Source organism: Pecten maximus, chromosome 4 (assembly GCF_902652985.1).
Source record: "Pecten maximus chromosome 4, xPecMax1.1, whole genome shotgun sequence".
NCBI lineage: Eukaryota > Metazoa > Mollusca > Bivalvia > Pectinida > Pectinidae > Pecten > Pecten maximus.
The window spans coordinates 8,774,842-8,801,672 of record NC_047018.1 but is presented as its reverse complement, the minus strand read 5'-3'; the positions used below and the strand labels follow the sequence as shown (position 1 = coordinate 8,801,672).

At 37.4% G+C, this 26,831-nt stretch overlaps 1 protein-coding gene and 1 long non-coding RNA gene across 5 annotated transcripts in view; one reads left to right on the top strand and one right to left on the bottom strand.

Moving 5' to 3' along the window:
* Nucleotides 1-24,609, bottom strand: part of LOC117325139 (high affinity cAMP-specific 3',5'-cyclic phosphodiesterase 7A-like) — an 84,413-nt gene extending 59,804 nt beyond the window's left edge. Inside the window, exon 1 of one of the 4 annotated variants that reach the window (XM_033881105.1) lies at nt 24,368-24,609. In XM_033881105.1, the coding sequence (XP_033736996.1) occupies nt 24,368-24,514 (147 nt within the window). In that variant the 5' untranslated portion in view covers nt 24,515-24,609. Of the gene's footprint in view, nt 1-189; nt 648-17,094; nt 17,278-18,208; nt 18,228-24,367 lie in introns of those variants that run through there. The other 3 variants (XM_033881113.1, XM_033881112.1, XM_033881111.1) reach the window with 3 other exon arrangements.
* On the top strand, nt 10,516-26,451 carry LOC117325140. The gene is made up of 5 exons (XR_004532151.1): nt 10,516-10,553; nt 24,171-24,241; nt 25,126-25,306; nt 26,123-26,187; nt 26,402-26,451. It is a non-coding gene; the product is annotated as an uncharacterized LOC117325140 (long non-coding RNA).
* The last annotated feature ends 380 nt before the right edge of the window (nt 26,452-26,831 follow it).

The following is a 26,831-nucleotide window of genomic DNA, read 5'->3' as shown; positions in this document are numbered from 1 at the left end:
AGTGGGATATAGAAAATATTTGTGTTTTGGAATCGTATATTGTGTATTATGCAAACATGTTTAATATAGAAATATTTAACATACACAATGGCACTCTAGTCCCTAATATTGATGATGACTTCATGCATATTCAGTTTAAGTTAAAATCGTTAATATTTATTATTTTCAGTGAATTTTCATATAACTCACCTCCTGCACACAAAAAGCTTAGGAGCACTTCTTCATTCAATCCTTACTATTCAATGTACATGTACATTGAATACCTAATGATATTTACAGCAACATTTCATCAACAGGATGTCTGTGATTCTATAGTTTGGTATGAGTGGCTCTCTGTCAGTCCCTTAGGTCCAGTTGGGCATCAGGTGACATTGTCTCTTTATCTTCACATTACCAACAGAGGAAGATCCCCTCACTTTCCTGGGTCATCACAGATAAGCTTGATTCAATAGTACAAAATGTACCCTACTGACTGGTCGCTAGCCTTAGACTGGAGTTTAAATACTTACTATAGGTAAATCCATGCAGGTATGGACAATGCAGGTATGGCCATATCAAGTTGATATCTTGACAATTCTAAAGAGGCTTAAATACATGACTTTTAAGTACTGCTGAGACATGCAGGTTACTTAAGCAGTATAAGGGTTAATATATTCGATATGTGTGTGGTAAACATTAAGCTGGGTCATGACATTGTCCAGGTTAGGTTGTGATACTGTCCAGGTTAGGTTGTGATACTCCAGGTTTGGTTGTGATACTGTCCAGGTTAGGTTGTGTTACTGTCCAGGTTAGGTTGTGATACTCCAGGTTAGGTTGTGATACTGTCCAGGTTAGTGTGATACTGTCCAGGTTAGGTTGTGTTACTGTCCAGGTTAGGTTGTGTTACTGTCCAGGTTAGGTTGTGTTACTGTCCAGGTTAGGTTGTAATACTGTCCAGGTTAGGTTGTGATAATGTCCAGGTTAGGTTGTGTTACTGTCCAGGTTAGGTTGTGTTACTGTCCAGGTAAGGTTGTGTTAGTCTGTCCAGGTTAGGTTGTGATACTGCCCAGGTTAGGTGGTGTTACTGTCCAGGTTAGGTTGTGTTACTGTCCAGGTTAGGTTGTGATACTCCAGGTTAGGTTGTAATACTGTCCAGGTTAGTGTGATACTGTCCAGGTTAGGTTGTGATACTGTCCAGGTTAGGTTGTGTTACTGTCCAGGTTAGGTTGTAATACTGTCCAGGTTAGGTTGTATTACTGCCCAGGTTAAGTTGTGATAACTGTCCAGGTTAGGTTGTGGTACTGTCCAGGTTAGGTTGTGTTACCGTCCAGGTTAGGTTGTGATACTGTCCAGGTTAGGTTGTGATACTTCAGGTTAGGTTGTATTACTGTCCAGGTTAGTGTGATACTGTCCAGGTTAGGTTGTGATACTGTCCAGGTTAGGTTGTGATACTCCAGGTTAGGTTGTGTTACTGTCCAGGTTAGTGTGATACTGTCCAGGTTAGGTTGTGATACTGTCCAGGTTAGGTTGTGATACTCCAGGTTAGGCTGTAATACTGTCCAGGTTAGGTTGTGTTACTGTCCAGGTTAGGTTGTGATACTCCAGGTTAGGTTGTATTACTGTCCAGGTTAGGTTGTGATACTGTCCAGGTTAGGTTGTGTTACTGTCCAGGTTAGGTTGTATTACTGTCCAGGTTAGTGTGATACTGTCCAGGTTAGGTTGTGATACTCCAGGTTAGGTTGTGTTACTGTCCAGGTTAGGTTGTGATACTGTCCAGGTAATTAGGTTGTGATACTGTCCAGGTTAGGTTGTGTTACTGTCCAGGTTAGGTTGTGTTACTGTCCAGGTTAGGTTGTGTTACTGTCCAGGTTAGGTTGTGATACTATCCAGGTTAGGTTGTATTACTGTCCAGGTTAGGTTGTGTTACTGTCCAGGTTAGGTTGTGTTACTGTCCAGGTTAGGTTGTATTACTGTCCAGGTTAGGTTGTGTTACTGTCCAGGTTAGGTTGTGTTACTGTCCAGGTTAGGTTGTGTTACTGTCCAGGTTAGGTTGTGTTACTGTCCAGGTAAGGTTGTGTTACTGTCCAGGTTAGGTTGTGTTACTGTCCTGGTTAGGTTGTGTTACCGTCCAGGTTAGGTTGTGTTACTGTCCAGGTTAGGTTGTGATACTGTCCAGGTTAGGTTGTGTTACTGTCCAGGCTAGGTTGTGATACTGTCCAGGTTAGGTTGTGATACTGTCCAGGTTAGGTTGTGATACTGTCCAGGTTAGGTTGTGATACTGTCCAGGTTAGGTTGTGTTACTGTCCAGGTTAGTGTGATACTGTCCAGGTTAGGTTGTGTTACCGTCCAGGTTAGGTTGTGTTACCGTCCAGGTTAGGTTGTGATACTGTCCAGGTTAGGTTGTGATACTGTCCAGGTTAGGTTGTGATACTCCAGGTTAGGTTGTAATACTGTCCAGGTTAGGTTGTGTTACTGCCCAGGTTAGGTTGTGATAACTGTCCAGGTTAGGTTGTCATACTGTCCAGGTTAGGTTGTGTTACCGTCCAGGTTAGGTTGTGTTACTGTCCAGGTTAGGTTGTGATACTGTCCAGGTTAGGTTGTGATACTGTCCAGGTTAGGTTGTGTTACTGTCCAGGTTAGGTTGTGATACTGTCCAGGTTAGGTTATGATACTGTCCAGGTTAGGTTGTGTTACTGTCCAGGTTAGGTTGTGATACTGTACAGGTTAGGTTGTGATACTGTCCAGGTTAGGTTGTGTTACTGTCCAGGTTTAATAGGTTGTGATACTGTCCAGGTTAGGTTGTGATACTGTTCAGGTTAGGTTGTGATACTGTCCAGGTTTAATAGGTTGTGATACTGTCCAGGTTTAATAGGTTGTGATACTGTCCAGGTTAGTTTGTGATACTGTCCAGGTTAGGTTGTGTTACTGTCCAGGTTAGGTTGTGATACTGTACAGGTTAGGTTGTGATACTGTCCAGGTTAGGTTGTGTTACTGTCCAGGTTAGGTTGTGATACTGTCCAGGTTAGGTTGTGATACTGTCCAGGTTAGGTTGTGATACTGTCCAGGTTAGGTTGTGTTACTGTCCAGGTTAGGTTGTGATACTGTCCAGGTTAGGTTGTGTTACTGTCCAGGTTAGGTTGTGTTACTGTCCAGGTTAGTGTGATACTGTCCAGGTTAGGTTGTGTTACCGTCCAGGTTAGGTTGTGTTACTGTCCAGGTTAGGTTGTGATACTGTCCAGGTTAGGTTGTGTTACTGTCCAGGTTAGGTTGTGTTACTGTCCAGGTTAGTGTGATACTGTCCAGGTTAGGTTGTGTTACTGTCCAGGTTAGGTTGTGTTACTGTCCAGGTTAGGTTGTGATACTGCCCAGGTTAGGTTGTGTTACTGTCCAGGTTAGGTTGTGATACTGTCCAGGTTAGTTTGTGATACTGTCCAGGTTAGGTTGTGATACTGTCCAGGTTAGGTTGTGTTACTGTCCAGGCTAGGTTGTGATACTGTCCAGGTTAGGTTGTGATACTGTCCAGGTTAGGTTGTGATACTGTCCAGGTTAGGTTGTGTTACTGTCCAGGTTAGGTTGTGATACTGTACAGGTTAGGTTGTGATTACTGTCCAGGTTAGGTTGTGTTACTGTCCAGGTTAGGTTGTGTTACTGTCCAGGTTAGGTTGTGATCTCTGTATGCAGTCTCCAATGTCATTTTGTTACCACTAATCTCAGTCTGCAATGTCATCTTGTCATCACTTTTTGTAATAAGTATCATCTATATTGAGAAAAACATTTCTGTAATCGAATGAAGAAAGTGGAGCAATGTAATGACCTTGACCTCTTACTACCTTTTGTCCAGGAAATTCCTAGCAAGCAATTCTGACAAATCAGACTGACAATAAAGTTTGAGCTTATTTGATTGATAGGAATCCAATTAATTCATTGTGTAGAAAAGAATCTAAACAGGTTAGTAAGTTTCACCCATTCTGTCAGACCTTCAATACAAAGAGGACCAGATGCTGGTCAGATGCACATCTGTCTGTATCAATACAGTATTAATCAAACTCTGACCCAAAAGAAAATTATCCTTTATATTAGGTCTGACCAAGCCGATTATATCAAGCTTACAAAATGACCCTTGTGCTTGACTGACTAGTACTCTCATCAGTTTATATGACATTTGACCTTTGTATTTATTTATGATTTCAGTAAGATCATGCAATCTCTGACCTCTGATTGGCCAAGATAAGAGTCACATGGATTATCCAACCAATGAGTTACCAAGGCTCAGTGTACAGTTAGAAAGGCAAAATAAAAGAGATAATAGTATCTCACCCAAATACTGCTGATATGTTGGCTAAAGGCAAGATAACCCTGATAAAGTATTAGGTAGCCCACTGACTATCATCAACTGTTACAAACAACTGTTGACCTAGAGGCAGGGACAATCATGATAAGTATTCAGACAGGCAGCAGTTTCTCCTGGCCTCCATATTTAAATTCACTGTTTATCATCTATGTGATAAATATTAAATCTGACAGCCTCATGATTACACAGAATGAATACCTATACAAAATGAATACCTAACCACACATAGTCGAGAGTAAAACCACACAACAGAAAGAAGTGACATCAACCACAACCATATATGGGAAATTAAAGGTGTGTGAAATACACAACCGCCCCGCACCCTGTTACTTTTCAGGGGTATTCCTGTGTTCTCCGTGAATTTCAATAGTTGATTTACTATTTTTAAATTGCCAGTTGAGCTTTAAACTAATTAGTACAATATCAACGCATCTGTTGAAGGAAGAGAATGTTATCAAAAGACATACAATTGTTTGCCCTTTCACAAAAACAGATCAAACATAAAAGTCAAAGTGGAAGAAAACACGTAAACATAGAAAATAAATAATTGATGTTTGACACCAGAGGAACCATCATGTAGATCACCTATATATGCAGGCATCCTTTAAGTCACTATAGAATCATGCAAATAAGTTTTTTTTTTTTTTTTTTTAATTTGTTTTTTTTTTCAGTAAAGATGCAGGCTTTGTCATCAGGCATTTTATCTAGAGCTAAACCAACGACAATAATGATGTATTGTTGGACATGTCACACAACCATAATGATACATCAATGTTAGACCCTTCAAGAGAAGCTCTGGTAAAGACACACACAAGATATATGTATAAATACAGAGGTCAGCTGCTAAATAGGAGGTTCATTAAAGATAGGTTTCTTTAACAAACCAACAGCTCCATGCTTAACTAAGTCCAAAATATTTTACTTGCACAAAGGTGACACTACTATGAATGAAAGGTTGAAACAGAGATTGGACTGTGTCAAACTGTCTGAGGATCAGCTCGCTGCCATGATCACAAGATTTCTGTAATTATATGCAGAGTTTGCTAACATTTATAGCTGATATGTCAATGTAGAAATTCAAAAAGGATTCTAAAATAGCTTGGAAAGACAGTGTTGAATCAGCTACTGTTTCCACATTATTAATGTTTCCTGCCAAAAAATATGCACAGTTAAAAATTTGTGTCCCTTGATCTAGATCTTCAGGGTACATCACCTAGGCTAGACAGTGTTGCTTTACATTTTCAAATCCTTGACAAAAGGACCATATATTAAAATTGTTTACAGTAAACCGACACACACAATGATCAGTAAAAGTGTATTATCAAATCATATTTTGATGTATGTGGGTGAGGAAATAGAAATACCACTTACAAACTGTATGGAAAAACACGAGATCCCAGACGGATTTTGGCACGGAAAATTTCTTATTGATTCTTTATATTTCTCTTCATTTCTCTTTTTGCCTTTTTTCCTCTTAATACCCCTTGACATATAGCAGGTATATATCCTATTGACAAAAAAATACTGTTCTCTAATTTTGTTCTTAAGTCTCAATACTCAAGATGTATGAACAAATGACATTGGAAAGGTTTAATTGATTAGACCATCTCAGAAACTGTGTTTTCAAACACTGTCTAACACCATATTGTTTTCTATCAGTCTCAAACTTTATCATACACAAGTAGCTGTGACCATTGGGATTCTACATATAAAATTCCAGAAAGATCCATTGACTAAATTCTGAGAAGAAGCGCGCAGTAACAAACTTCAATAGTCAAAATTCTAAATGGCTGCCTGTAAGCCATTTTGTTTTCTAACCAGTCTCAAGTTTCATAAACACAACTATATATATTGCAATGTACGTACACCTACAGATGAAATTTGAAAAAGATCCGTTCCATATTTTCTGAGAAATAGTAACAACAAACTTAACTTTTAGGTAAATTGTCAAAATTCAAAATGGCCATCTGTGAGCCATTTTTTTTCGATCAGTTTCAAAATTTAATATGCACAACAAGGCAACAAGAGGGACCTACATGTGAAGTGTTTAAAAGATGGATGATTGGCTAAAAAATAGGACCATCATGCAATAGGTGTATGATCAGTTGTAGCAGAGACAATATCTCATTCCTAGTTATGCTGATTTTTAAGGCTGAGGTACAGTGTACTTGAGGCCTGTGATGGAGAGGTACTATTACACAAATATAGACGGGAGGGTAATGGGTCCATTTTGGCTCATAAAGTAGTGAACAGGTGTTTTAGAACAAATAAGGTAACTTGTTTACTTGTTTATAGGCGATGAGAGTTATCATGGTACGACATTACTAAATATTCCATGTGGACCTGATATGTCATACTGCCTTCTGTCACCAATCTGATGGATCATATGTAGACTGGTATGAACTCCTGTCACATCCTTACATCATCCAAATTCCAATAAGTCATCAAATCCAGCCATGTGTGAAATAAATTCAAAGCTTGAACACAAATTCGCAATATGACAACAAAATCCAAAGTGTAATTTAAGTATAGAAACAGGTTGGAAGATATGTTGATATTAATCTCTGAAACTCATCTTCATGTTCACAGTCAATCACAAACATATCGGCATCCAATGTATATCATAGAGATTACAGTAGAAATAAGTTATACTCTGGTCCATCCTATCCCAATTTATACCAAGAACATTGACAGGTGAACATCCAGGGCCCCATTATGTTGCAATATATCCTCAATAATCATCAAGAAGCTATAATCTACTATATCATTGCATGGTTGACCTTGGACATTTGGATCACAAGGAAGCAAAGCACATCTATACATTATAGACATGTACTATGATGCGACTGTTGTTTCCACCACCTCCATATTTGCTGGGTCATCAGAAATGAAAATACACTGTACTGGTATAAAACTCAATATTTTGTTTATTTAAACCTTAAATTACATCCCCTCCCCCCAACAATAGCCACAGTAAAGATATCTACTTTGTCCTTGACCTTTGAGCCCAAGTAACCTTGACTTCTGATCCTGTGAGCTTGATCTTTGAACAGTGACTTCCTGTATGATTGCAGACCAACATTGCTTCATTATAAGTGTAATAACAAAATGTTCATCAGTAAAAAGGTACAAAATTTGACCTGGAACTTTGACCGAGTGACCTTGACGGTGACCAATGACACTCTGACTTGAACTTTGGTCAGTTGAATCCTCTTTTAACTCCAACCAACTTTTCTGACCAAAATGTTCATCAGTCAAACATACAAAATTTAAGACCATATTTGACCTCAGTACATATTTTTGTGAACAAAACATTTTGACAATGATCATGTAAATTTGTCAATAAATACTAAATTTATCAGCTGTGAACAAAATTTGTGGACAAACGGACTGATGAAGTGATTATTATAAGGCAGCCATATATCCAATATGGGGCCCTAATTAATCATCACAGATGGTCAGTTGCTGTAATACACTTTGTACAATTTTCCTATCACATCAATGCCCCTGTGGAAAATTCAGTATCGCAGAAATATGCTGATCAATCACTATTTCCTATGGTTAGTGTGTTAGCACTCCATAGGATACGTTCATTGCCAACTGTGGGCATACTACCATATACACATTCAAAATGAGGTACAATCCTTATACATCAAACAAATCGTTTAAATACAGTACGAAGAAAATAAAATTCAAGGTGTGTTGCAACGTTGGTAACTACGGCAGCCGTGGTTGCTAAGATAACATAGTTCCAGCAAATCTACATAAAGACACCATTATTGTTAACAAAATTAAAAGAAACAACTCAACATTTTTGTTTGATACCTTTTACGTTTTCAATTAATTGATATATTCACAATCTACAATTTCTGTCTCAGATTAACTATAATTGTCAAGCACAGTGTGTATTGACATAGATTTAGTAGCGACGTGGTCAAATGTTTTCTTGGAACTGCACACTTCAGCCATTTGTTGTTAGCTTATATTGTGGAGAAGTTAAATATGCACTCACTTCTGCAATATTCAGTTTAGTTTTTGACAAAATACTAACTTGATGTTAGCTTTTTGTGCAGAGATCATCGGGTAACAGGAGAAAACACTAAAATGGCGTCGTCCAGTTGACGTTCCAGTAACGTCACAAATAAAAAATGTCATAACTATGTTACTGATTCCCGCGCTTATTAATCCTCTTTTTTCGCAGTCAGAGTTTACTAAGCTGAAGAAGGGAGAGATGTAAATATTTTGTAATATTTATTTGTAACCAAAGTGTCCCAGAAATTTAACATCTCTAACAAGAGAACAAGTCACTTACTGGTACATGTTCAGAGGCTTAGCATGTATCCTCTAAAATGTCTGTATGTCCAGTTGGACTTTTAAATAAGTAGCACATAAATAATGCTCTAAAATTAGACACTACAGCACACCTAAATACAGGAGGACGGGGGCACTAAGATCAGACAGTCATTGACGGGGGCACTCAGAGATCAGACAGTCATTTTCAGCTTTTATAAGTTTTGTTGGGTCTTGGGTACCCTAGTTGGTCAGTGTAAATTTAATGTCAGTCCCCATTGGCCTGTACCACTTACTTTCCTATCGTATATTGACAAACATGTCTGGCATCTGTTAAAGTGGACCAAGTTATAACCAATTATCTAAAACAACAAGCAAGCATGTACCTTATAACTGGCCAAACATCATACTGACCATTACAAACTGTTCCTTACTCCAGATGTCCTCAGCATGTTCATTGTCTATTGATGATTATAGACATTGTAATACAATATTTACCTTTGTTCCGCATATTCCCATTGACATTGCTAAGAGGCAGTTGCCACCATACGCCGATAACACCCAGTGCCTCAGGCTATAATACCCAGTGGGTCATGATCATGTGACATTAAAAAAGGCGGGATTTTTTTGTGTTGGTTAAGTTTTTTTCAAAGTTGACGAAAATGGTAAGGCAATGTAAATATAAGTATTGAACAGTGGTATTAATGTTGTTATAGTCGATATGGCAGCAATATGTATGGTGGGCAAATGTAGCATGGAACCCTTAAACAGGTTCCCATGCCATTTGCCCACCATACATCTTGCTGCCATATCGACAATAACAACATTAAAACCACTGTTCATTGCTTAAATGAATACATTTTATATGGCATATTGACAGAGATGTCAGCAACCACAAAATGTGTCGCGAGTGTCTTGCTGGTGTCCCACTGTCCCTTAGCTTTTTTTTAATCTTACCTTTTTATTCTGTATTTAGAAATGTTTTACATTTGTATGCTTATTAAAAATATGATTTCCATCCAAACATTGATTCATGCATTGAACGTGTACTTTTTTAGCAGTATGTTGATGTAAAATAAACGATTTCTGTCATAGAAACCGAATCTAGGTTCATGGATTTCGGGGCCCATTGGAGTCTTATGATTTGACACTGAAGTACATGCATTGTATAAGGCAAATCAACAAGGACTCAAATATAAAGATCAACATATGTTTCATCAATTCAAAAAGTGTAAAAGTACTGTATAATACAATGTACCAGGACACTGTACTTGCATATAAGACTCTATCATATGTGGTCATGTAGGATAGGGATATTCCACATTTTGTGACCCAGAGGGTGAAATATCCCTATCCTACATGAACCACATATGATTGAGTATTTTTCTCTCATTCCCCAACCTAAAATATGCAAAAATAGGCACTATCTGTCGATAGCTTTCTCAGATAGACGCCATTTTTTCTCAATCCAAACTTTTTTCTACTGCATATAATAAAAAAAGAACAGCACCAATCGATTTACCATACCCCATATATGCAAACACTGTTTGCTGTTCTAAAAACGAAGGAAACCATTCATTTCCACAGTCTAACGTTGTTTCAGCAGCCCTGTCATTGCAAGCGAAGCCAAATCACTTGATGTCGGCCAAGCTAGTGTCCTTTCGCGTGAAAATATAGTTCCATGTTTTATTAATAAAAAACAATAAAAGAACGTGTTTTTTTACATAATTTATATCATAAATAAAAAAAATTATTATCTGATTACATAACAGGGAGCAGACGATGTGTTTACAAATCTATAGATAGATCAACTTTCGGTTCGGCGACCTACTTTTGTATCATTGCGCGCGCGTGGCTATCCTACACCGGAAGCGAGGTAATACACACACAGCAAGCATGGGTGTATTTACCTGGACAGACCAGCATGATACCGGTAGGGATGAGAGAACATTATATATGCACCCACCTACTCCTACATGTATATTAACTAGCGGCTATGATTATAGAACATATATATATAGCCTGTATACATCTATGTTTGCTATATCATTTTCATAAACGTGTAATTACCTTGATTTCTGGTGTTTTACTTTCCATTAACTACTTCAACTGAAAAGACACTAGGGTTTTTTACAACTTAATAGGCAATTAGATGTTTGAAACCGAAACGTATGTGTTATTTTTATATCGTGCTGATGTAAGGCAAAATTATGATTTTTTTATATTCATAAATGATAAGTGAATTCATATTTAGATGGAAATGATGTTTTTATTAACAGTTAGTGCTTTGGCAATGAATAACAATCCACCTTGTTGAGGATGAAATCACTAACCACTAATTAATGTGAGGGTAATTAGAACCTCCAATGTGTTTATCCCTTACAGAATGTCTATACAACAAGCGACTCTGTTGTGGCTGTTTCCAGGGCGATGCAATTAGTAGACAAGTCCAATTTGCCATTTCGTCTACTGTCACCAGCAACAATTTCAGTTTTGAATTTAATTGCTGGTATCTACATGTAAATCAATTGTCAAGTGTTCATGATAACATTGATAAGTTCATTGACATTCCACGTGACTATTTACAGAAACCACCTCAAAGATATGACTTATTTTTACTTTCCTTCACATTAGTTGCCATTTTTTACTACAGTCTGTGCTTTGAAGAACAACAGTCTAGCTTTAGAAAACAGCCAATGCTTTCCTTTTACCAGTGTGAAACTGGAGGCCTCAAACATTACAGGCCCAAGGACAAAATCTCAGTATCCAATAATAGAGTACCACAAATGTTCCCCCAAAAAGGTCATATACTACAAGGATACGATAATGGGGTACCACAAAGGGTTTCCGAAGTAGTCATATACTACAAGGATACGATAATGGGGTACCACAAAGGGTCCCCCAAGTAGTCATATACTACAAGGATACGATAATGGGGTACCACAAAGGGTTTCCGAAGTAGTCATATACTACAGGGATACAATAATGGGGTACCTCAAAGGGTTTACCAAGTAGTCATATACTACAAGGATACAGTAATGGGGTACCTCAAAGGGTTTACCAAGTAGTCATATACTACAAGGATACAATAATGGGGTACCTCAAAGGGTTTCCCAAGTAGTCATATACTACAAGGATACGATGATGGGGAAAAAGAGATTCAGAAGGTAAACCTGAAGGGGCATGATAAAGGACTGAAGAAGTATCCTAAAGTTTCTAATCATGATAAAGGACTGAAGAAGTATCCTAAAGTTTCTAATCATGATAAAGGACTGAAGAAGTATCCTAAAGTTTCTAATCATGATAAAGGACTGAAGAAGTATCCTAAAGTTTCTAATCATGATAAAGGACTGAAGAAGTATCCTAAAGTTTCTAATCATGATAAAGGACTGAAGAAGTATCCTAAAGTTTCTAATCATGATAAAGGACTGAAGAAGTATCCTAAAGTTTCTAATCATGTAACAATAGAGATGACCTAGTTTATTGTATAGGAAGGGTACAAGAGAGATACAATAGCGGGGTATATTACAGACGTATTTATAACACACAAGTCATGCAAATACCTGCCGAGGGTGTGATCAACAATATAGAGTAATCAGAAATAGCATCTTCTATCCGTCTTTTATAACAAAAACATGTACCGTATTTAATCTAAGAAACGCCCCCACCCTAAAAAACGCCCCCCCCCCCCCCCCTGAAAAATTCCTCAATTCGAGAAAAAGAACTTACTGTGCCACAGTTATATATCCATCCACGTGTGTCCAGAGGTAATTATTTAAAGGATATCCAACATAAAACTAACACAAACTACAAAACAAAGTTTCAGTAACTATATACACAGTACCACTATATGTTTCATGGTGTGAAATGGGTACATACAACAGATCTCACAACTTACCGACTCTGAAATTTTGCAGTGTTCGAAAGTAAAGGTGGTCCAATGGCCAGAGGCTATAGAAAACCTGGTCGGTCTATGTAAAATTTCAAAGTGTTGGCCCCATTTGCTATGAAAAGTTTGAGTTCTGACTTACATTACAATTCATGTAAACAACATTCCAATATTTTCTGACAAATGATCATATGAAATCAGAGCTTACAATAGAGTTTTTTTTACTCATAATAGCGTGTTATTACTGGATGATGCAAGCGTTTGCGTGAGAGTTATGCTACTTTCAACAAAATGTTTACAAAATGGGTTTATGGAAAAATGACTTGAGCTATGGGATTTCAATTTTCTGTAGACATATTGTCTAAGGAATTTTCATATATACTTTCATACACTGATTTTGATCTCCATTAAATGCCCCCCCCCCCTTGGAAAATTTTCACGCCCCCGGGGCATTTATAAGAATAAATACGGTATATACAGTAGTATGCCCCTTGAAAGTATATACATATATATGTGATTAAAATTACAACAAAAGCTAGTACAATACAATAAAGCACCAATAGTAATGTAGTACAGGTCAACTCATTCAGCCAAGAAAACACCACTGTACTATGTATTAACTTCCTGATATTAAGAGCATGATAAAAAATTACACTGCCAAATCCTGTTTTGCAGAAATCTCTTGATGACTATAATGAAACTATTGTTATTACATACTAACAGAAAATTATAAAGGAGACAAAGTGTTTAAAAAAAATGATCACAAAACCCCCAAAAAAATCACTTTAACATCAATAGGGCATTCATTCATGTCACAAACAGACTGTCACCATGTCACAACAAACAGACTGTCACCATGTCACAAACAAACAGACTGTCATCATGTCACAACAAACAGACTGTCACCATGTCACAACAAACAGACTGTCACCATCATGTCACAACAAACAGACTGTCACCATGTCACAACAAACAGACTGTCACCATGTCACAAACAAACAGACTGTCACCATGTCACAACAAACAGACTGTCACCATGTCACAACAAACAGACTGTCACCATGTCACAACAAACAGACTGTCACCATGTCACAACAAACAGACTGTCACCATGTCACAAACAAACAGACTGTCACCATGTCACAACAAACAGACTGTCACCATCATGTCACAACAAACAGACTGTCACCATGTCACAAACAAACAGACTGTCACCATGTCACAACAAACAGACTGTCACCATGTCACATACAAACAGACTGTCACCATGTCACAACAAACAGACTGTCACCATGTCACAACAAACAGACTGTCACCATGTCACAAACAAACAGACTGTCACCATGTCACAACAAACAGACTGTCACCATGTCACAAACAAACAGACTGTCACCATGTCACAAACAAACAGACTGTCACCATGTCACAAACAAACAGACTGTCACCATGTCACAACAAACAGACTGTCACCATGTCACAACAACAGACTGTCACCATGTCACAACAAACAGACTGTCACCATGTCACATACAAACAGACTGTCACCATGTCACATACAAACAGACTGTCACCATGTCACATACAAACAGACTGTCACCATGTCACAAACAAACAGACTGTCACCATGTCACAAACAAACAGACTGTCACCATGTCACAAACAAACAGACTGTCACCATGTCACAACAAACAGACTGTCACCATGTCACAACAAACAGACTGTCACCATCATGTCACAACAAACAGACTGTCACCATGTCACATACAAACAGACTGTCACCATGGTCACATACAAAACAGACTGTCACCATGGTCACAACAACGACTTCACCATTACAACAAACAGACTGGCCCCATGTCACAAAACAAACAGACTGTCACCCAATGTCACAAACAAACAGAACGGTCAACCATGTCACAATCAAACAGACGTCATCACACATGTCCAATAAAACAGACTGTCATCATGTCACAATAAACAGACTGTCACTCAAGTGTCACATACAAACAGACTGTCAAACAATGTCACATACAAACAGACTGTCATCACATGTCACAGAGGCAACAAACAAGACGGTCACCATGTTCCAAACAAAACAGACTGTCACCATCAGGTCACAACAAACAGACTGTCCACCAGCATGTCACAAACAAACAGACTGTCACCATGTCACAACAAACAGACTGTCACCATGTCACAAACAAACAGACTGTCACCATGTCACAACAAACAGACTGTCACCATGTCACAACAACAACAGACTGTCACCATGGTCACAACAAACAGACTGTCACCATGTCACATACAAACAGACTGTCATCATGTCACTACAAACAGACTGTCACCATGTCACACAACAGACTGTCACCATGTCACATACAAACAGACTGTCACCATCATGTCACAAACAAACAGACTGTCACCATGTCACATACAAACAGACTGTCACCATGTCACATACAAACAGACTGTCACCATCATGTCACAAACAAACAGACTGTCACCATGTCACAAACAAACAGACTGTCACCATGTCACAACAAACAGACTGTCACCATGTCACATACAAACAGACTGTCACCATGTCACAACAAACAGACTGTCACCATGTCACATACAAACAGACTGTCACCATGTCACAAACAAACAGACTGTCACCATGTCACATACAAACAGACTGTCACCATGTCACAAACAAACAGACTGTCACCATGTCACAACAAACAGACTGTCACCATGTCACATACAAACAGACTGTCACCATGTCACAACAAACAGACTGTCACCATGTCACAACAAACAGACTGTCACCATGTCACAACAAACAGACTGTCACCATGTCACAACAAACAGACTGTCACCATGTCACATACAAACAGACTGTCACCATGTCACAACAAACAGACTGTCACCATGTCACAACAAACAGACTGTCACCATGTCACAACAAACAGACTGTCACCATGTCACAACAAACAGACTGTCACCATGTCACAACAAACAGACTGTCACCATGTCACAACAAACAGACTGTCACCATGTCACAACAAACAGACTGTCACCATGTCACAACAAACAGACTGTCACCATGTCACAACAAACAGACTGTCACCATGTCACAACAAACAGACTGTCACCATGTCACAACAAACAGACTGTCACCATGTCACAACAAACAGACTGTCACCATGTCACAACAAACAGACTGTCACCATGTCACAAACAAACAGACTGTCACCATGTCACAACAAACAGACTGTCACCATGTCACAACAAACAGACTGTCACCATGTCACAACAAACAGACTGTCACCATGTCACAAACAAACAGACTGTCACCATGTCACAACAAACAGACTGTCACCATGTCACAACAAACAGACTGTCACCATGTCACATACAAACAGACTGTCACCATGTCACAACAAACAGACTGTCACCATGTCACAACAAACAGACTGTCACCATGTCACAACAAACAGACTGTCACCATGTCACAACAAACAGACTGTCACCATGTCACAACAAACAGACTGTCACCATGTCACAACAAACAGACTGTCACCATGTCACAACAAACAGACTGTCACCATGTCACAACAAACAGACTGTCACCATGTCACAACAAACAGACTGTCACCATGTCACAACAAACAGACTGTCACCATGTCACATACAAACAGACTGTCACCATGTCACAAACAAACAGACTGTCACCATGTCACAACAAACAGACTGTCACCATGTCACAACAAACAGACTGTCACCATGTCACATACAAACAGACTGTCACCATGTCACATACAAACAGACTGTCACCATGTCACAACAAACAGACTGTCACCATGTCACAACAAACAGACTGTCACCATGTCACAACAAACAGACTGTCACCATGTCACATACAAACAGACTGTCACCATGTCACAACAAACAGACTGTCACCATGTCACAACAAACAGACTGTCACCATGTCACAACAAACAGACTGTCACCATGTCACAACAAACAGACTGTCACCATGTCACAACAAACAGACTGTCACCATGTCACATACAAACAGACTGTCACCATGTCACAAACAAACAGACTGTCACCATGTCACAACAAACAGACTGTCACCATGTCACATACAAACAGGCTGTCACCATCGTCATCACAAACAGTGGCTTAATATGACAAAGGGTTGAGTTACCACAATCACTGACTTGATGTTTCCTGTCACTAGACATGTTAATTAGCTAGTGTTAAACCACAATAAAAGTATGCCTTAACACAATTAACTCATGTTTATCAATCAGTCCTACAAATTGTAACGAATATGTATGTCTGTTTTTGGGTCAATGCATGTAAATATACAAGAATGGCTGCTTAGTAACCTTTGACCTGCAGTTGTGATCTGAGACTTTATGACATCAAAGGAATAATTTCAAAAAGATTAAAAAAAAATAACAAAAACACTTACATGTATGTGTTTTTTGTCAATTTTTTTAATCTTACTGAAATTATTTCTTTGACGAATTTGGCGAATTGTTGTCGGACAGAAATTGAGGCTGGGTAGATAATACCATATATGAAATCCTACCTTGTATAGAAGATCGTCCCAGAGTTGAACTAATCCATGTGTATAATATTTCCAACCAATAAGATGAGGCCTTGATCGGAATGAACTCTGAATGATGAGTGACTTTCCTGCATGCCAAATAAACACAGAGCCTCTTTGTGTAGATTAATCATATATATCATACTTTTACAATAGCATGCTTGTACTTTCATTTGGCTCAGATCATTTCCGCATTGAATGGCATTACCCATGAGAATCTGTCATATACATAGGCACAATCACACATGCATATATATACCTAAACCGAATGTTGTGTTTATGATAATACACACTGACCTATAGCCCGGGGCAAGGATAAAGGTAAACTTTTAATGACAATGTAACTTACATCAAGTCTATCTACACACTACAACCTCTTCTACCTTTAACTTGATAATTACACTATCCTAAATGAATCGTTAGATAAGTTCATTTAGATAATTATGTGGCTAACAGGTTACCTGGAACCACACTATCAGATATTATACCTTCATTTGTATACACATGAAATAGAAATGACCAAGACATGATCATTAACCCGACAGGAAACTGACCCCCAGTGATGGCCAGTAATGACAGTCCTCTATATTTAAAGTCAGTAGGCATAAATAAAAAGTAACATAAGCTCTGAAGAATTTCTTTACAGCAACACTGCACACATAAACATATATAGATGAAGCAAAATGTAAGTTAAAATATCATCCTGATTGGTATCAGTAGATGTACACATTAAATAATGATTATTAAGTGGAATGTTTCATGTGTATTTATCCAAAGATAATAAGGCCATGCCTGATAATAACTCCACCCATCATGCCAAAAGGTTGGCCATTGAAGTCATAGGCGGATCCAGAGGATGGTGAACCCCCCCCCCCCCCCCCCCCCCCCCCCCCCAAAAATTTCCTATTGCATATCATGGGATGTCTCCATGTTGTCTTTCTGTAATTGATGTGCAAAGATTTTATGTCAAGCAACTCCTTAAAATCACATTTAATTCCTCTTAACTACTAAATTGCTAACATATCGAATATGACTTTCTTTCGCTAAAAAATTATTAGATCAATGATATATAAAAAAAAAAGTAATTTATGCTCACATTGGTATAAAAGGTGATGAAAAACTCCTTCAGAAAATGTTAATCTGCCAACCAGCTGGAGAGAGCTCTCACATGTAAGTCACTTTCATCACAAGTATGATATATGGTGAGTCCAGTTATCAGATATGATTCTACTAAATGACTGTCATTAATAACCTACTTAACAGCCACTAGATGATACAATTTTATTGCAGATATCCTTTTAGTGATATCTGTAAGGCACTGCATTACAAGGTACAATATAACACTTACTATAAAGCCAGGTAAATATATTGTATTCGTTAGGGTCACACTTACTGTAACGCCAGGTAAATATATTGTATTCGTTAGGGTCACACTTACTGTAACGCCAGGTAAATATACGGTATTTGTTAGGGTCATACTTACTGTAACGCCAGGTAAATGATGTATTGTATTCATTAGGGTCATACTTACTTTAACCCCAGGTAAATGTATTATATTCATTAGGGTCACACTTAGTGTAAAGCCATGCACATGATGCAGGTAAATGTTGTATTGTATTTGTTTTGATCAAGCTTACTACACTGTATAACGCCAGGTAAATGTACATAAATTGTATTCGTTAGGATCACACATGCCGTAAGGCCAGGTAAATGTACATGTATTGTATTTGTTAGGGTCATACTTACTGTAACACCAGGTAAATATACATTGTATTCGTTATGATCACACTTGCTGTAACGCCAGGTAAAATGTTTACTGTATCCACATCATGTATATAAAGCATATAGATTTACATCCCTTTATCAATGCATGGTCAAAAAGTGTGAATGTATGGAACTTATGTTAAATAACTAAAGCTTATATTGAAATCACAGTATAAACACATTACACAATGTGCAGGAAGGCCTAACTGGTAATCAAGTATACAGAACTTTCTGCTATGTATTCTCTCATAACAATAAATAAAATTAAATTTGGTTGTACCCATATGTATACCCGTGTAGAGTACAAATGTAACATGGGCATCGGGTAATTGTCACATGCCTATGTAAGGTGAGCATATATTTTTTTTTTAACTTGATGGGTTTATATAATAATTTTCAGTAGTTTCTCTTATAATTACAAGAAAACATGTTAACAGGGGTATATGTTTGGCTGAGGCTTCAAGGTTTAAATGTTTTTTTACTTGGAGAAATTAACTAGCTGATTGCTCTGGTAATAAATGAACAACAAGAAATTATCCCCATTTATCTGTTAATTTTCCAATACAAATTAGTCTTTTATATTTGGATGAGTGAAATGAGACAGAATAGGAAGCTAGTTTTCATGACCCTATGAAATTACCAGAGTGTTAATCTATCGGAGAAATACTAATATAATTGAGGTTATGGACAATTCAGTATTGTAATTTGTAGACAAATGAGTCAGCTATGAGCCACAGTATAGGATGGAATATATGTCAGTCAGTATAAGGAAACAGACTTTTACTTCGTTATACATACATGTCTGTCAGGGTTATGAAGACAAGGTATGAGATTGGTAACCTCAGGTACATCACTATAGAGTATAATATATATAGTTTCAGACATCTTTAAATGACCATAGCTAGAGTACAAAACCAAACCACCATTTCAAGCTTACATTTCATAATATAGATTTATACATTCTCAAATCAATGTTGTTTGATTTTTACTTCATCATTGATTTCATCAATGAAAAAAAGATTTTTTTTTTCTTGCAACTAATTAGGCACTTTGTCATATTATTTCTTTATGTTCTCATCAAATCATTGTGGTCATAATGAAATTGCAATCTTAAAAGATAAACGACTTTTACAATGCGAAAATTAAATGCATGTGTTTCAAATTAGACTATCTATATTTCACATAAATCTCCAATTTATCATGAAAATACAGAGGATATTTATGATTTCTTTCCAATTGAACACACCATTTTTTATGAATATTTCTCAGTATATCTAGCCATCAGTATGTCTCGTCATATCTCTTTTTCATCACATGGAACGTGTACTTTTACCAGTCCTCAGTCATCATCTGTAGTTAGTCTTTTTTGTAAATGTTTGATAAACTAAAATTAGCACTCTGCTTCTAATTTGCCACAATAAATGTAGATATCTTCAAAAAATTAAGAGGATTTCATTTTGAAAATCAATTCAACAGAATAACATTAAACATGTTGGTAATATTTGTAAATTGGACAGGTAAAATGGCAGTTAGTCAGAACACCTGTCAATTAATCCTAGTGAGTAGAGTCGGTTATACCAGGGTAGTTTATCACAAGTGTAGTGACCATACCTCCATATCTAGTCTAGCTACAAGTTTGCACAAATTGTTTCATCATTGGAGTCACTGACAAGGTAGTGTGTGTGTCTCACCTGTATGTATATCATAGTATCAGATCTGATCTATCCATATAAAGTTACATCTCATCTTTTAACTTGTACATTTTCACCTAGAATTTTGTCACAATTCTTGTCACTTGAAACATTTTATTAACCAGATCTGCTAATCTATACTACATGTTTTGGTTTCAATACTATTCCCAAGAAATATGAAATACTGAATACACAAAACATACCTGGTAATCAATTTGTTTCCATACAAAAAATTAAGAGGTCCAGAGGACCTGTATTGCTCACCTGGATATGGTAGTAAAGGATTTCAATGAATTTACTAATATTTCCCCATTTGGCCCTACCCTTCAGGCCCCTAGGGAGCCAGACCCAACGTTTATAAATACAAAATAGATTCTCCTTCACTCATGGATGTTTCTGATCAAATCTCTTCATTGATACAGAAGAAGCTTTCAAAAATAAATTAGTCAGTATTTCCCCTGTTTGGTCCTGCTACTCATCGATCAGGCTCCTGGATGCTTGGCCCACTGTTTATACAAAATGTACCGGTATTCCTTTTTACCTAAGGATGTTTCAGACCAAATACAAACGAAATCCTTTCATTCCTACAGAAGAAGCATTTCAATTTTCAACCAAATCAGTGCATATTTCCCCAGCTTGGTTCCGTCCCTCTGAGGCCCCTGGGGGACCAGGCCCACCGTTTACGTAAAACTGCTTTTTCTTCACCCAAGGATACTCTACACCAAATTTGGTTGAAATCTATCCAGTAGCTCATAACCAGTAGTGTAAAGTTGATGGATGACGGACGCTGTGCCATTTAATTAACCCCAACAAAATTTTACCTAGATTATTTGTTCAAATCACATGATCTGTCAAAGATTTTCAGACCAATAACATGATCCGGATTTCAAATTCCAATGAGAATTATTAGTGAATTAACTTCTCAATGAATCAATATCATAATGAAGACATCAAACACTGCCTAATAAGTTACAGCTGGCACAATTACTAAGTAAGCTGGTCAACTAATGACAGCTTGAGTGATAATGAAGTGAAAGCCTGGAGGTGTCACAACTCTCAGTACTGGTCAGGGCTCTAGTCTTTGCTGATTGGGGAAAAGTGACAGTATGTACGTAAAGTGTCGTTGGCCATTTTTAATCTACATTTACATAATTAATATAACATTGATATCTACATACATATCAAACATATGCCAGTATAATAAATTGGTATTAATTACATCTAAATTACCACCTATAGGCAGAAAGCTGCAAATGCACCTGTCTGAAAAAGAAACACAATGAATGCTCTACTGCATGACATCATGCTTTGACCTTCAATCAGTACATTAACAGGATCTAGAGGGCATGAATTAAGATTCACCCAGCCACCTCAAGAACACAAACATACCAATATTCATTCTTAAAACTTCTGTGGTGAGGTTGAGGAATCGCCAACCACAGAATGATCAGTTAACATACACCTGACAGACATTATCTGGTAGACACGTCCAGTAGACTACCACATCTTGTAGACTACCACATCCACTAGACAACCACATCTCATAGACTACCACATCCTGTAGACTACCACATCCACTAGACAACCACATCTCATAGACTACCACATCTTGTAGACTAACACATCCCAAAGACTACCTCATCCTGTAGACTACCACATCTCATAGACTAACACATCCCATAGACTACCACATCCCATGGACTACGACATCCCATAGACTACCACATCCCGTAGACTACCACATCCTGTAGACTACCACATCCTGTAGACTACCACATCCAGTAGACTACCACATCCCATAGACTACCACATCCAGTAGACTACCACATCCCATAGACTACCACATCCAGTATCTGACTACCACATCCTGTAGACTACCACATCCAGTAGACTACCACATCCCACAGACTACCACATCCAGTAGACTACCACATCCAGTAGACTACCACATCCCATAGACTACCACATCCAGTAGACTACCACATCCCACAGACTACCACATCCTGTAGACTACCACATCCAGTAGACTAACACATCCCATAGACTACCACATCCTGTAGACTACCACATCCTGTAGACTACCACATCCTGTAGACTACCACATCCCATAGACTACCACATCCTGTAGACTAACACATCCCATAGACTACCACATCCCATAGACTACCAAATCCTGTAGACTACCAAATCCAGTAGACTAACACATCCCATAGACTACCACATCCTGTAGACTACCACATCCTGTAGACTACCACATCTCATAGACTACCACATCCTGTAGACTACCACATCCCGTAGACTACCACATCCCATAGACTACCACATCCCATAGACTACCACATCCTGTAGACTACCACATCCTGTAGACTACCACATCCCATAGACTACCACATCCTGTAGACTACCACATCCTGTAGACTACCACATCCCGTAGACTACCACATCCCATAGACTACCACATCCCATAGACTACCACATCCTGTAGACTACCACATCCAGTAGACTAACACATCCAGTAGACTACCACATCTCATAGACTACCACATCCAGTAGACTAACACATCCCACAATTCAAATGCACTTTTGTTTTGACGGGAGTAAAGCTGGCTCGTTATTTGAACCCTTTAGCTTCCTTTATGTAACAACTTACAGGCATAATGCATGGTGCTGCATATGAGTATCAACCGAGGTAAACAAACTTTAAACCCAGAAAAATATATCCATGCATACAACGCATTTTACAGTATATATATGTACATATAATTGCTTTTGTATTGCTATAATATCAGCCTATCTATATATCTCATTATCTACGGGAAGAATTAGTGTTCCTTAATATGAAATCTATATTTGCTTGAAGTTTAAAGACAAATGGTTAAACCTGTGACACTTATAAACTAAATAATCACATTTATTCAACTCATGTTAAACAACCAGGCAGCTGAAGGCGATACAAAATGTACACATATAATGTATTGTTAGTAATGACTTTTCACACTTCCCTCTCAGGTGTTAACATGATCAGATATCAATGTATTTACTAATAGGGAAACTACAATGTATATGGATTTCCATCAACAAAATGATAAACCTCTATACATGTAGCTTTATAACTGGGATAATGTAGCTTTACCAAGAGACTTTCATGTAATGTCTCTGTCTGTCAGTTGAAACACAAGAGACAGGACAAGATTATCTGTACTTCTGCAGCTTTAAACATTTGTTCAGGCTTAAAAGTTTGTCCTTTAACGATGCCAGTATAGCAGCCCATGTTTGTCTGAAAGGTGTCCAATTAAGCCTGTTTTTCACAGCTTACAGAAATAGTATAGCTTATTTTATTCTTCAGCTGTTCTCTGTAGAATTAATATTAGCAGAGATAGGGTGTTTGGTCTTAAATGTTTTGTTGAAAATATATGTATATTTAACACTGTGTTGTAAAATTGTTACATCACAGATGAACTGTACAACCACAACTTTCAAGTTTAATGCACTAAGATATTGTTTTACACATGATCAAGAGACCTACAGTTTCCCAGCTAATTTTTTCTCTGGCTCTGACAAACTTAGACATATATATGTCTACATCAGAAATATGTCTTTCAGAATGTCCAAGTCTGGTGTGAGGGCAAGAGGAAACTCCGGGTAACTGTCACCCCGACCTGGAGTCAAGGGAGGTAACTCGTGAAAAAGTTACTATACCTCATACCTAATGTTCAAGTTTCGTGCTCTTTGGCATGTTAAATAATATGACAGTGATAATATTTTGTTAAATTTGAACATGTACATGAATTGATGCTTACCCCAAGCCGTGGTCTAAAATGATGAGTAGCACTTGAAGCATACGATATCCCTCCTCTTCTAGTGAGGGACTGTGCCGGCACGTGCACATCTAGCGGTAATGTAGGGAGGCTGCATACATTTAAAACACTCATTTTGCATACTTGCATCCTATGTTGTGATAATTCCTGGTGAGCGCATCAGCATAAATAGACGGGTACCATCGGGTACCTGTCAGTGCACACTAGCCGATCATGTTCACGGAAGTACACGGTACCGGTGTCATGGGGAATTAACACCTAGAGACAATTTAGAATATTAAGGATCCTTACACGTTAAATATTGGTAATGCAATAGGACGTCGAAATCTATCTTTCAAACTAGATACGATATTATACTTTGCAGTAACAGCCTAAAATCGATACTGAAACGCCTTTATCCTTCAAACAGGCAAATATCTACTACTTATACATTTTGAATGTTGTTAGAAGATGAGTGGGCACAACTTGACCTAGCCGGAACGATCGGACATGTACATTTCACACAGACATATAAAATGTAATTACGTTCACAATGTATACTTATTCTTCATTCCATCCAATATTCTAAGAATGTTTTATGTGTAAATTCATATATAACACAAATTACAGTCGTGAAGCCAGCCTTTTTTTCATGACGTCATTATCGCATATTGATTTCGGCTAATTGTTTACAGACGTCGCGAAATAAATAGTGTTTCCCTAATCATTAACATATTTGTTTCCCGTTTTATCTATTCAAGATTTCCCTGTCAACCCCTAGAACATGACAGCTATAGCACGTGATGGCAACAATACAATGATGTCACAACAACAATTCAATGACTCGCGGCAACAATACAATGACGTCACTTCGACTATTCAATCACGTCACATCAAACATTGTAATGCAATGTACTGCACGGAGGATATCAACCCTCGGTGGTAAGATTCTTAAGCTGTCGCATACACATTGATAACAACTCATAATATTTAGCGTCAAATTTGGATATTTAGAAAAAAAATAATATCAAATATATTTCACGAGTATGGCTATTTTTTCACGAGTGCTTAGCACGAGCGAAAACATTTTTTAAATCTGCTATACGGGTGTATCTATACTTGAAATTAAACGACAAACCATTTGAATTTTTCTTTTTATTGCATTTTTGCAAGTGAAACATAGAAATTTATCAAACAAATAAAACTGATATTTTCACTGCAGCGATGAGCAGTGAAAATATAAGATTTTGCAGTGAAAATATAAGTTTTGCAGTGAAAATATATGGTTTTCCGTTTTAGACCAATCAAAGCGGACCTTTGTATTCATCTCGTTGAAACTTGCCGATTTTTCCAATCGAAGCGGAGATAGATAAATTGGTTATTTTGCTGTATTTATAAAATTTTCAGACTAGTTTTTGACAAAATACTCACTTGGCGTTAGCTATTCCTGCACAGATTATACTATAACAGCAGAAAACGCTTAAATTGTATTTGTACATACAATTGTAGCTAACTACATATTACCTGGTAATTAATTGTAATTAGGTTCAGTATTAACTGTATCTATAAAAATATGTAAGGTGTTGGGCCTGGCGACCATATGAAAATAATTCATAATTATTCCTAACTTCAGGCCATTTGTCCAATATAGCACTTTTAAGTGGTATATTAATTATCTCTGAAGTACTTTTATAGATATATATATATTTGTCACTGTATAAAGTATAGTGGTATATGGTGGTCTTTTCATTTTGTCAGGTTCTTTGTAAAAAAAAAAAAGGACGGAATTGGTATTGGGATTCAACCCCTGTCACATTGATAGAGTAAGTGTTATTAATATAGGACATGTCAAATTAGTTATAAGGTCATTTTGTCTATCATCCATATTATTGTCAATGTAATTCGGGATGATGTAATTGTATTATTATCATGGTAACTGTATGTGGTCATACGTACAGTTTTATTACTGTATTGTTAAATTTATCTATGATGTCCATATCTACTGTAAATTTATAGTATTTGTTTCTACTGTTTTAGGGTGCCCTACTGAGACTATATGTGAATAAACGTGATAAGAAGGAACTGCACCACTGTGTTTGTCATTCAGCCCAAAATCCCCACCCCGTTTCATATTAAACGGGAAACCATTCAATATCCTCTATTTATTGCATTTTACCAGTGAAATATAGAAATGTATCAAACTAATAAAACTTATATTTTAACTGCAGCTATGAGCAGTGAAAATATAAGATTTTGCATTGAAAATATAACTTTTACAGTGAAAATATAAGTTTTCCGTTTTTGACCAATCAGAGCTAACCTTTGTATTCACCGCATAGAAACTTGCCGTTTTTTTCAGTCGAAGCGGAGATGGAAAAAACAGTTATTTTGCTGTATTTCTGAAATATTCTGAATAGTTTTTGACAAAATACTCACTTTACGTTAGCTATTCATACACGGATTATCC